This window comes from Radiomyces spectabilis, assembly GCF_025331425.1.
Source record: "Radiomyces spectabilis strain NRRL 2753 chromosome Unknown BYT42scaffold_9, whole genome shotgun sequence".
Lineage (NCBI taxonomy): Eukaryota > Fungi > Mucoromycota > Mucoromycetes > Mucorales > Radiomycetaceae > Radiomyces > Radiomyces spectabilis.
Genome location: NW_026251934.1, coordinates 981,976 through 994,228, shown reverse-complemented (window position 1 = coordinate 994,228; position 12,253 = coordinate 981,976). Strand labels below are relative to the sequence as shown.

General features: G+C 44.9%; 3 protein-coding genes across 3 annotated transcripts; all 3 read left to right on the top strand.

Moving 5' to 3' along the window:
- Positions 1-494: 494 nt before the first annotated feature.
- BYT42DRAFT_615637 (uncharacterized protein) lies at positions 495-2,617 on the top strand (the record flags this gene model as incomplete). Its single annotated transcript, XM_051571980.1, has 9 exons — positions 495-577; positions 644-789; positions 857-1,042; positions 1,103-1,171; positions 1,244-1,495; positions 1,598-1,705; positions 1,798-1,895; positions 1,978-2,379; positions 2,513-2,617. 9 exons carry the CDS (start codon positions 495-497, stop codon positions 2,615-2,617), a joined length of 1,449 nt encoding a protein of 482 aa, XP_051421741.1.
- Positions 2,618-4,048: 1,431 nt separating this feature from the next.
- On the top strand, positions 4,049-9,358 carry BYT42DRAFT_499505 (uncharacterized protein; the record flags this gene model as incomplete). Its single annotated transcript, XM_051564644.1, has 8 exons — positions 4,049-4,638; positions 4,728-4,923; positions 4,998-5,849; positions 5,929-6,452; positions 6,523-6,818; positions 6,898-7,116; positions 7,194-7,864; positions 7,934-9,358. 8 exons carry the CDS (start codon positions 4,049-4,051, stop codon positions 9,356-9,358), a joined length of 4,773 nt encoding a protein of 1,590 aa, XP_051421740.1.
- A 1,523-nt stretch (positions 9,359-10,881) lies between these two features.
- BYT42DRAFT_576498 (uncharacterized protein) lies at positions 10,882-12,142 on the top strand. The gene has a single exon (XM_051569070.1). It carries the CDS (start codon positions 10,959-10,961, stop codon positions 11,823-11,825), a length of 867 nt encoding a protein of 288 aa, XP_051421739.1. The 5' UTR covers positions 10,882-10,958; the 3' UTR covers positions 11,826-12,142.
- The last annotated feature ends 111 nt before the right edge of the window (positions 12,143-12,253 follow it).

Genomic DNA, 12,253 nt, shown 5'->3' with positions numbered 1-12,253 from the left:
GGGTGATGGTATAAGTGCATGATGCCCGGGTGCTATACTGCACGTTTTACTTCACTGGATTGTTCGACATACTGTTGGTATTTGGGAAAGCAGTGTGGAAAAGTGGTTTTGATATCCAAAGGGTGCTTCCATAATTGAATGCAGCTTGATCAAAAGAAAATATAGGATATATTGAAAGATTAGACATTCAGTTTGCAAAAATTTCTATGCGCGTCAAAACAATTGATAATGGCTGCATCTTTTCTCTAACCAATGTCGGAACCGCATTTTCCCGCACTATGAGACCACTTGAATTATGATGTACTATTATCGAGATCTTATAATAAAGAAAAAGATGTATGCTGTCCAGTATGCATACGTGGTTTTCATTCTCACAAAAAAAAGGGTACAAAGTCTCATTGATATTGTCTGCGTGGACATGCTCAGCTCGAAAAAGCGGTCCCTTGTTTCTTACCAGCAACAACACGTTTTTTCCTTCTACTTGTCATTTCAGCATGAGTGGTAAACAGTTGAAGCTCGATGCATTTCTGCGTCCACGCCCCAAGATCCCTCCAACTGAACCCACGCCTGTTCAAATGTAAGCCCCCGTTTCTAATAGACTCCAGGTGAGTCGATCCCTGATCATTGCCGCGATGTTGTCTAGTCAAACGCCTCCGCAAGTCATGGAGGTGTATCCGAAGCTTGAGGAGAATCATTCTTTTCCAGACGATAGCATGGACAGTGATTCAGACGTGCCATTGACTCGTCGACGCAAAAAGGCGCGACCGCTCATGCTCGACGACGATGAAGGTAAACGAACGCGACACTTCAAATAAAGTGAATACACGAGATATCCTTAAAAACTCGCCTTTCACAGAGCCAACAAATGCATCTTCTCCAAGAACCACCGAAGAACCACCTTCACCACAACAACCGGATACTGTAATGGAACCTGCCAGCCCTTCTCGCCCCCGAAGACTGAAGAAAAAGGCCCCTGATGCAGATGAACCACCAGCAACACAGGATAGCATACAAGAAGAGCTGGATTTTCTCAATTCCAACGGTAATATTTGATACACAGCAACTCACAGATCCATGCAACCTTTCTAAACCGAAACTACAGATGTTCTGGAAGAGCGAACACGAGGTAGAAAGCAGTCATCCTACAGCTTGGCCTTGCAGAAACTGAAAAGTAAACCGCCTCTATCTTGGACTGCTTTAAAATGGACTGCCAAGAAGCTAATTCATGATGTTACTTCACTAGATCGTAAACTGGCGCTCGATGAATTTGATAATGGTGCAGAAGGGCCTATGGACCGCTATCATTCAACTCGCACTATCGACCCTTCAGATGAAGATGAAGATGACATGATATGGCGCGAAGACGCAGTTGCAGAAGACGAAGAAGACGAGGCAGATGAAGATGATAACTTTATCGTGGATGATGATACCATTGACGGACAGAAAGTGTTTCGAAATGAGAGCACTGCAGTGATGCTGGAGACTATGATGCCAGGTAAAGATAAAAATAAAATATTACTGCGGATAGGGATCAAAGGGGGTTTATGACGGAGAGATCGAGCTCACATTTTGCTTTTTTTTTCCATGCCATCATTAGCGGAGTTCAGTTCAGCACGAGTGCAAACATTCTCGTATCACTTCAAAATCTACATCGAGTGTTTGGTGAATTTGACAAAAACGCCAGATTTTGCAGAAACGGAAAATGGTAAGCTATCACCATTCGTTTTCCCACATTATCGCAATGGTACGATTGGTATGACTTGGTCAATGGTAACGCATATGGCGATGGTGTGTTAGTGTCCTACTTTCAGTTAGCAACGCGCGTTGTTGAGCAACGTGTGAAAGGATACCAAAACTCCCTCTTAACGAGTGATGCATGGCTTCCTGAATTTAAGGTTGTATTTTTTCCTGTTTGCTCTTTGCCACTTGGCAAACAACCAATGGAGGACTGACCCAAAGAAAACCCCCAATCTCTAGGAGGCGCTGGATCATTATCCTGTATGGACCAGAGGTAATGCTGATGTCAATCCGCCCAATGTTTCTTGTGAAGGTTGCCGAACAAACAAACCTGCAAGTCGTATTGCCATTTTATCACATGATGTCAGTCACCACGATGATGAGGCAAACAATGGCCAAGGCAAAGACGATGACGACGATGAGACTGAAAGTGATCGAATATCCTTCTCTCTGGGACGAAGTTGCTACCGACGAGCGCATGTGTACCACAGACTCCATCATTTTCGAACTCATATGAAGAATAGAGTTGCAGATGAAATCGAGGCCATTTATCGTCAGCGCCAAACCACAGATAGTAATTCGGATCTATGGCTTGTTGAAGATCTCAACGGAACATTACTCAAATCAGGGTTTGTCGACGAGGTAAGTATTAATATCGAGATTCTTTGGGGTGCCCGAAAATACTTACTCTCTCTGTGTCTCATTTCTCATACGATAAAAATTTGTCGCTTTTTTTTTGTTATCTCCATTTACTATACTGTCTACGATCCCAAAGGCATATCATGAAGTCCTGGAGTTATTCGAAGAAGCCGATGCATGCTACCTGAACAATGGCAGAAAGTTGAATAATCATCGAGGCTCCGAGACAGATAGCGACTAGGCGTCATTCTGCCTTGCTGTAGCTTTTTTTTTTTTTTCGACCAAACCGCCATATGTTTTCCTTTTTTGTGAATTTGTTTCCTATTTTGTACTGATATTTTCTTCCACCCCTTTTTTATCTGGTGCGCGCTTTTTTCCTGCTGTAACCATTCATTAGTTTTTTACAGTGCTCGCTCGCTGGCTGCATTTTGGTGCATCGCTCCCTCCGCATGTTCACTTAAGTGGACCCAAATCCTCCCCTCCCCCCAAAAAACGTAACTTTTTTTAACTGCGTATCTTGGTTCATTCTCCCATTGGCGGAAATACATCGATTCAGTGATTCTGTGTTTGTTTTCGAACCTTTAAAGCTGCTGGTTTTGCTTCTCTTGCTTTTCTTCATTTTTGACTATTTCTCTTTCATCCTTGGCTTTCTTTTTCTCTCAGAAATCTTTTTTCGATATCTTCCTTTCTTTCGTTATTATCTGTCAACGGATCGACCTTGCACTACGGATTGTAAACTTGCCCGCAGTGGCCAATGCATCATTTGCAAAAGATCTACTTTCACGAAACCATCCTATACTGATATTGCACTCTTGTCACTCCCCACCACCACCACCTTATATACCGAGTTTCCCGAGTTTTATAACAATCTCAACCATCGATCATGGGGAATAGCGTGAGCAGATCCCCAGTGCAGCGAGAACGTTTGCCAGAGTCTGCCTCTTCAACACGCAAAAGGATTCATCTCACTCACTCCACGATGCGGCGTATGTCGAAATTCAAGGCACCCAAGGTTCAACGATCATCTGGCTCATCTACCACGCGAACAGTAAAAGCGAGTTCATCCGGCCTTCCTCCCACGGAAGTATCATCAACGGATAGTACGCCACAACATCCAACCACCAAAGAATCCGGTTTAGTACAAGACGAGTCTTCACGGCCGACAGAAATGGACATGAAAAAAGCTATTGTTCATCTCGAGTTGCCCACAGTGACGGATGAAACACATAATAGTAACAAAGATGCAGGTACATCCAAATCCGGCGAACCTAAAAAGGGTGCTGGGTTACCGGTTTCTGCCAATCATCACAAGAGCAGCAATAACAAAATCCATTCTGGCCATCCATATACGATCACTTGCCAATCCCAGACTCCGTCATCGACCCTTTCCTTTTCCACCTATGAAAGTGAACACCACAGTATGGGAAGCAGTCACTGGACTTTTTCTGGGGGTCTATTCTCCCACATCGAATCCAATTCCTGCTCCAATATTACCGCTATTACCGACCAATCCACCCTTTCCTGTGGTTCGCTTTTCCATCATGACGCACCCTCCGCCTCTCAGAAACAGTATCCCTCGACCCAACTAATGCCACCGCTGGAGACGTTGACATTGGAACAAGCTTCAGGTTTGGATTCACAGATGGAGGACCTTTCATTCGACGACGACACCATGTTATCTCCTCATGAAAGCCCGCGGGAACTTTCGTGTCAAGCTATCCTACAACAACTGAACCGACAACCTTCCTCTGCGTTTGCAAGACTACAAAAGATATACGGGACACTGTTACGAGTCAATATCTTGGAATCACAAATGGAGTTCTACAAGGCCGTATGCCAGTGGCATGAAACCCATCACGATGAAATGTCTCTCTATTGGATCGCGCGATGCCGGATGAATGGCTGGGATAGCACAAAAGAACCCGTAACAGGATTTTCTCAGCTGATCACTCTGGCCAGTGCCGGATGCTTGGAAGCTCAATACTACGTCGCCATGGTTTACCTACACGGCATGTCAATCACGGGAGCGCAGGAACTGTCGATTCAGGTGGACAAAAAGACCGCATACGATTGGCTCAAATTAATAAGCGATTGTGACCCGATCGCTGGCTCATCCTCTACACAGCACAATAACCGCACACGAACGCTGATTAGCCTAGCCCAATACCATCTGGCCGAAATGCTCTCCAAAGGTAACGGTGTTCCTGAAGATACCCAGCAGGCATTTCAGCTTTTTGTGAAGAGCGCCAATCATGGTAACAAGTAAGGGTCGATTGCATGGATTTTTTTTGAAGTTCACCTGGGGATTATCTGCTTCAAGTATATTTGCTGATCAGAGATTAAACATCTAGGTATGCTCAATATATTACCGGGTATCATTACGCGAAAGGGTTGTTCGTGGAGGAAAACACCGAGCAAGCGAAATACTACTTTTTGCAAAGTGCACGTCAAGATTTCTCAGAGGCCCAAGCGGCCGTTGGGATTATGTTGGTGGATGAATCGTGTACTGAAGAAGGCCTGCTGTGGCTTCAGCGAGCGGTGCACAAGGTAATAGGCGAGGATTCATGGGGAAATTAAAAGCGCCAGTAGCTGATCCATGTCGCTTTTTGGCTGTATATTAGGATAATCCTCGGGCCATGTTAAAACTTGCAATGATGTACGAAACAGGTCAAGGGGTTCCGCATAATGATGCTCTCGCTTTGGATTACTACATGATGGCCGCTCGCCGTTGCGATCATCCCGTCGCCAATTACGTTTTGGGCCTGAATTACCGTCTTGGTCAATTGGGGTTGGAAAAGAACTATCAGGAAGCCAGCAAATACCTTACACGATCAGCTCGCGCGGGATTCCCATCCGCCCAACGATTGCTAGGTCTGATGTATGCGCAAGAATTACTGTCGACAGGCGGCGAGAACAGTCGTCGCAAAAACGAAAAGATCGCCCTCATTTGGTTCCGGCGAGCAGCGTCTCGAGGCGATGTGCGAGCTTTGGGTCTTGTGGGGTCCTTTTACGAACACGGGCAAGGCACCACATCCAACTTTGAAATCGCATTGCAATACTACCATAAAGCTGCCCGTATCGTTAGTCCCTTTCAAGGTGCAGCCCAACTAGCCATGGCCATGCTGCTTCATCGAATGGGTCGTTACCACGACGCTTATCAATGGTTTACGCTGGCTGCCACGCCATCACCGACAGAGGCAGCTCATCTAACCTGTGGCTATCGAAGAAAAGCACAACTCATGGTGGCCCGATATAAGCTTCACGGGTGGATTGAATCACTGAAAGATCCAAAGGCCGCTTTTCACATGTTGACCGATATGGCGACCCAGAGCGATACCGATGGTTCGGTTCATTATTGGCTTGCTGCTTGTTACGAAGAAGGGATCCACGATGTTTGTGACCCGGATCTTGAAAAAGCATTCCAGCATTATATGGTCGCAGCCAAAACCGGCGATACCGATGGCGAGTTCCAGGTATATTATATAAAACCAAATGGAGCTTTTTTTTTTATCAACATGCTCATGTGGCCCTTCTTGTTCCTACTTCATACAGGTTGCGTTGATGTTATCGAATGGTCAAGGGGTTCCTTGTAATCGTAAAGATGCATATACATGGTACGAAAAGGCGGCTCAAAAAGGACACCGAACAGCTTTATATAGCCTTGGTTTGTACCACGCCAAGGGATTGGCAGGCTGTGCTCGCAGCCTTGATCAGGCACGGACATATTTTGAAAAGGCGGCTCAACTGGGATTACCCAAAGCGATGACTTCGCTTGCTACGACCTACCGATTAACTGCAACGCCGCAGTTGGACAAATCTATCTACTGGTATAAGAAGGCAGCCGCTTTGGATGATGTAACAGCACAAAGAGAATTGGGAATCTTGTATGATGCTGGTACTGAAGTCCCACAAAACCACCGCCTCGCTTACGAGTACCTCGAGAAAGCGGCCAAGCACAAGGATAGCCAAGCCATGTTACTATTGGGAAGTTATTATCAGAACGGACTCATCGTCACAAAGGATTATGATCAAGCCATTCAACTCTATCTGGAAGCCAGTGCATTTGGCTCAGCCATGTGAGTAAAAAACTCAAAGGGAAATTGTTAGCTTATAAGTGTTTTTAAACGGACGGTGTGTTGATTTTAGTGCATCGTTTGCCGCTGCTCAACTGTACCATCAACTGAAGCAATTCGATAACGCTTTCCATCAGTATTGGTTAGCCGCGAACGATCAACGATTGGCATCCAGCCGCATTGGTAACACAGCCAAGTTAATGGTGGCTCGCTATATCTTGAGCTATGTGCCTCTATCCACGTCAACTTTGAAAGAAGACGCCGATCATTCAAGAATGTCGTGCTGTATGCAGACCAAGGAAGAAGCGTTTCAGATGATGTTTGACTTGGCGAGTGAAGCTCATTTTGGTCCTTCTTTTTATTGGCTAGGTAACTGATCAATTTTTGCCCCATGCACAAAAGGACGATGCGCGTTTTGACTCAACTGTATGTTTTGTCGTGTCTTTAGCTGATTGTTACTTTCATGGTCACGGTGTGTCTCCCGATCCTATTCAGGCCATCTACTGGTACAAGCGAGCTGTGGAGGAAAACAATCATGCCGAAGCAATGATGAAATTAGCCGATATCTATGCCCACGGTCAAGGCATCGAAAAGAATGAGCGCCTGGCATATCAATATCTGCAACAAAGTGCTGAAGGTGGTCACGCACAAGCACAACATGAACTGGGTAAGTACAAGGCAAGCATTGGGCATCCAAGAAGGAACCAGTCACTGATTTGGTTTCATGCTTTTTCTTTTTCTTAGGCATTACATTATGGCAAGGCCGTTATCAATTGCAACCTGATCTTGCCAAAGCGGTAGCATGGCTTACTCGTTCGGCAGCGCAGAAATGGCCCGAAAGTCATTATGTCCTTGGACAAATGGCTATGGATAACGGTGATCGTGATGTGGCTCTGGCATGGTGGCATAAAGCCAGTGATCTCGGTCACGTCCTGTCGATGCGTACGTTGGCGCTGGCACTATTGGATCAAGAAAAAGATTTGGATTTATCCAAGGTGGCTCGATTACTTTCTGAAGCCGGGAAATCTGGCGATGCTGAATCTTTGATTTTCCTTGGACAGCTCCACCAAAACGGTTCAATGATCGCTCTCCGACACCAAGCGCGCGCTACGCATCTCGAACCCATCGGTGATGACGACTCTGAAGAAGACGACGGTACAAACACCCTCCTTCAGGATCAGGAAGAAGAACAGACACTTGCTATTCAGTATTTTGAACAAGCGGCTCGTATGGGACATGTCAAAGGTATGTTCCTTGCAGCTCAAGCGTGGCATGCGCAACAACAGTATGCGGCAGCTTTGGAACATTACGAACATGCTGCTTCCCGGGGACACATCCTCGCCAAAGTCATGCGTGCCCGTTACCGTCTAGCAGGACTCGGCGGGTTAACTGCAGATCCAGCTACAGCTTACAAGGTACATATTGCTTATATAACTACTATCGCATGGAAAAACGCTAAATGCAGATGTGAGGCGATCTTTCAGGAATTACTCGCTTGTGCGCAAGACGAACAATGTGCTGATGCTTACAATTCATTGGGACAGTGCCATGAACTAGGATTGGGAACAGAACAAAATGATCAGCAAGCCATTACGTGGTATGTCGCTTCTGCAGAAGCTACAAGAGATGCCGAAGCCATGTATCGTATTGGCCGACTTTATGCTCAACGACGTATTACCATGAACGAGTACCAGGAGGAAACTTCCTATCAAAACGACTTGGAAGCGATGCGGTGGTATTTATTCGCGAGCGATACGCAACATCATGCGAATGCGCTATATCAGTTGGGTCTCTATTACATGAACGGTATTACTTGTCAATCGGAGATCATTATGCAACCCGATATCGGCAAAGCGTTGCATTGCTTCCAACAAGCAGCCGAGCAACGTCACCAAGGATCCATGTTCCAACTCGGGTATCACCTTGTGTACGAAGAAGCGCTTGTAGCCGAAGAACAGCGCATGGGTGTTTTGTGGCTCGACCGGGCTGCCGAAATGGGATTTCGAGAAGCACAACGAGAGCTTGGCAAGCTGTATCACACGGGCAAGGACCACGGACTGAGTGGCGAATGTATTGTGGTGCAAAATTTTGAAAAAGCGTACGATTTATTCTGTCGAGCCGCTCAACAAGAAGATCTCGTTGCTACGTTGTTCCTCGGATCATACAACGAACACGGTATTCATGTGCCTCCAAGCCCCGAGTATGCGAAAGAATGGTACGAGATTGCGATCAAACTCGGTCGACGGCTTCAACCTCCGGACCCAGATACCTGGCTGGCTGAGCTTGCCTTGGCTCATTTGTTGCATCAAGATGAAAGTCAGCGTCGGGAGGCTTGGCTTCTTTATCAAAACGTGTTTGACCACGCGCCGGCTGAGCAAAAAGATGGTATTGCGATAACGTTGGCCCGGTACCGATTGTATGGCTGGGGCAACGTTACGCCAGATCCCGAGTATGCTGCGCAAAAATTAATCGAGTACGCTACAAATGGCGCAACCACCGCGTTTCTTGATGTGGCACAATGCTTTGAGCTTGGCAACGGTGTACAACAAAGTTGGCGCCAGGCGTTTATGTGGTACGACCGTGTTGTCAGACAATCCCAACAAGCGGCTACCGAACAAGGAGTCGACGACGACAATGACGATGCAGAGGACGACACCGATGAAGAAGATGTTATCGTTGCTTTATTGAAAATGGCCGAATTCTATAGAAAGGGCATGGGCATGCCTGTCAATCTACAAAAAGCACAAGAGCTTTATCGTCTTGCCGCAAGTAAAGGTACGTTTTTACATACATGTATAAACCGACGCGTTGGCGTTTTTCGCGTTGTTGTCATATTGACTAATAAGGGCTACTGTGTGCAGGTTCAGAAGAAGCCCAAGAATTTCTCAGATCGTCCATGCCCACTATGAGTGAACCTTGTTCCACCTAACATTATTTTTTTTTTATGTCTATTCCTTCATTTTCCCCTTTCCTGCACCTATCCTTTTGTAATGACTCTGTATATATTACTCCCCTATTTATTCTTTTAAGTTATAGTTATAGTCATTGTATGTATTTGTATATGTATGTTTTATCTTTTTCTTATTTTATATGTACTTTATCTATTTTATATGTTTTCAGTTCTATTTATTGGCTGTAATACATTTTTCAAAACGCATTTCGTTCTTCCTAAATGGTGCAAGTTGGGAACTCCCCCAGTTTCCAAAAATGGTTGATCCTTATTTTGCCACCCGTGTTGTCGAACCTTAGGTATTTTTTTTTATTATCTACAGCCCCTAGAGCTAAAAGCTTTCAGTGAGCAGAATAGGTTCATTGTTACAACCATTGTCTCCTAGGAGAGACGCGACATCTCTCTTTTTTTGGGGGTGGCGGGGGGTTAGGAGTCGGAGGTGGGGTCAGATATGTTCGTCATTTCAGTTTATGTAATTTTACCGATGAACAAGAATAATGCATCTGAAATGGTCGGCAATTCGCGTGCGGAGGAGCAATCGCGGTCCTCATTTGGGAGAATTTTAAGCGCAGTATATAGTGATCTCATCGTTTTGTCGATATCTCATCATTTCTTGGATTGAGATATTAATAGTTTTTAACAAGATACCGAATTGCCTGCACTATTCTTTCAAATACGTATAAAGGTGGCTATCCAGAACGTTGTATCGACATTTATCTGATGACGGAGGGATCGACAAGCGCTCTGAATCATATGGAATTCATCAATTTCCAAAGTGCACAGGGCGCAGTTACGTAGAAGCGCCCTTCGGTACAAAAATGTTTCACTTTTTAAAAATAAATTTGATTTCCTTGACGAACAAAAAAAACTCTGGTTTTACATTATTAAAAAAGCATAATCAGGTTTTTTCGATTACATATGCATCCTGTGCATGTTCGATGTGGAGGGAGAACAAATGCCACAGTAGCCAACCTTTAAGAAAGGAAAAATAAGGGCTCGTGGATAATGTGCTTGGCAAGTAAGAACATGTTATACGACGTCTTTTTTTCTTTTTTTTTTCTGGTTTTTTTTTGCTTTCCTGCTTTTAATGTGTGATCTTGCACATTGCCAACTGCGATCGTGTTGCACAAAGTCTTCGGTATCCTGGAATCATATTGCCGAGTAGATGGCTGGAACCCCGTTTTATGTTCAAAGTCAGTTTTCGCCGCTGTGGTGCTATATGATGACGACCGGGCAAGGGATGGAAAAGGCTTTCATTCAATTCGTGTTCAAAAGCCATGGATCGGCAGGATAATTTTCATTTTTTAAAAATCACGAGATATAGAACAGGAAGCATGAAATGGAAAAGAAGAAAGGAATAGCCGATCCACTTAACCCATGGCAAAAAGGAACCGAAAAAAAACACGTAATTCAATCGCCGCCCAATCCGTGCTTTTCGATATAAAAATGATCAAAAAATATTCCTGACACATCCCTTTGACAACTGCTATCGTTTCTTTTTTATTATTTCTTTCTCGGGCATCTACCCCCTTTTGCAACTCTAATTTATATTATCTACCATGAAAGCTTTATCAATTCGTAGTGTCCTTCAAAAAGACAAGAGTTCAAAAAGTCAGAATGACCGTTCGCCGTCGTCTTCCTTGGCGTCCTCGGTTACATCGTTATCATCCAATTCCTCTAGTTCTATCCCATTGACGCCTACATCGGATACCGCCCCTCACCAGATGACTCGTGGTATCTTTCGTACTTTGGAAGCCATTTGGTACTACCACAGTTCCTTGGATCCTCGTTATCATGGCCCTCCTACGTGGCTGATGTTGGACGACGAGGCGCAACATACATTGGAAGCCTCCTTGGGTAATGTGGCAACCTGTTCGTTTCACTCGAGTATCCTTGGCTCCTGCAATCTCTCCTTTGTACCTATCAAGAAAAAAAAGTATCGATTGGGAAAAAAGGACAAAAATAGCTCATCCGTCAGCCTTGGTTCGAACCAGCAAATACAAACATCGATGCAGGGACAGACCTTGGAATTTAACCAACATATACGGCGAACGGTGGCACCTGTTTGGTGGTACGAAGATGATTTGGCTGATGGATCCAAGGGTATGTGTCGCTTTGACTACAAGAACCAGGTACGACTGGAGGCACTTTCCGACGATCGTTCCAAACTGGTTTTAACAGACCATGCCTTCCCTCAACCCTTCACTGTGGTCCTGGATACCTCTCGTTCTCGGGTGCAACGCGAAGAATGGCTTGGCTTTATGTACATGAACCCTATGCCGACTGCTCAAACTCCTTTGCATGGCATGGCTCATCTCGCAGAATCGCATTCTATCAAACCGTATGGTTCGTACCTGGATATTGCTCAAGTTTACCATGAAGAACAAGCCCACGATGCCACGCTCATGCGTCGTTGTTCCGTCTAAGTACCCCTTGCTTTTGTTATCCGTACCATCTTTACCATTTATCCTCTCTTATTCATTTTTATTATTATCTCGCATGTTGCCCATGTTCTTCCTCAATGCGGTCTTTTCCAGGAGCACTCATTATCTACCATGATCCATCCCATCCTATATTTCGCCCTCCCGTTTCGCCTTTGTGTTCGCTCTTTCGCTTTACCTTTTTCTTCTTTTATTTCAATGTATATAAAGTAAATCATGCAATTTAATGTAAAAATCTTGGGCTTCGATCCATGAATCTTTTCTACAATTGCCTTTGCCGGAGTTTTCACAGCATAGGACATCCCGTGTTCTATTTTAGCCAAAAACGCTTCAAGCGTACTTGAGCTATCCTTTACGAAATCCCATGCATATCCTTGATGTGCCTCTCAGAATCATCTTCTTTAAAAGTTCCA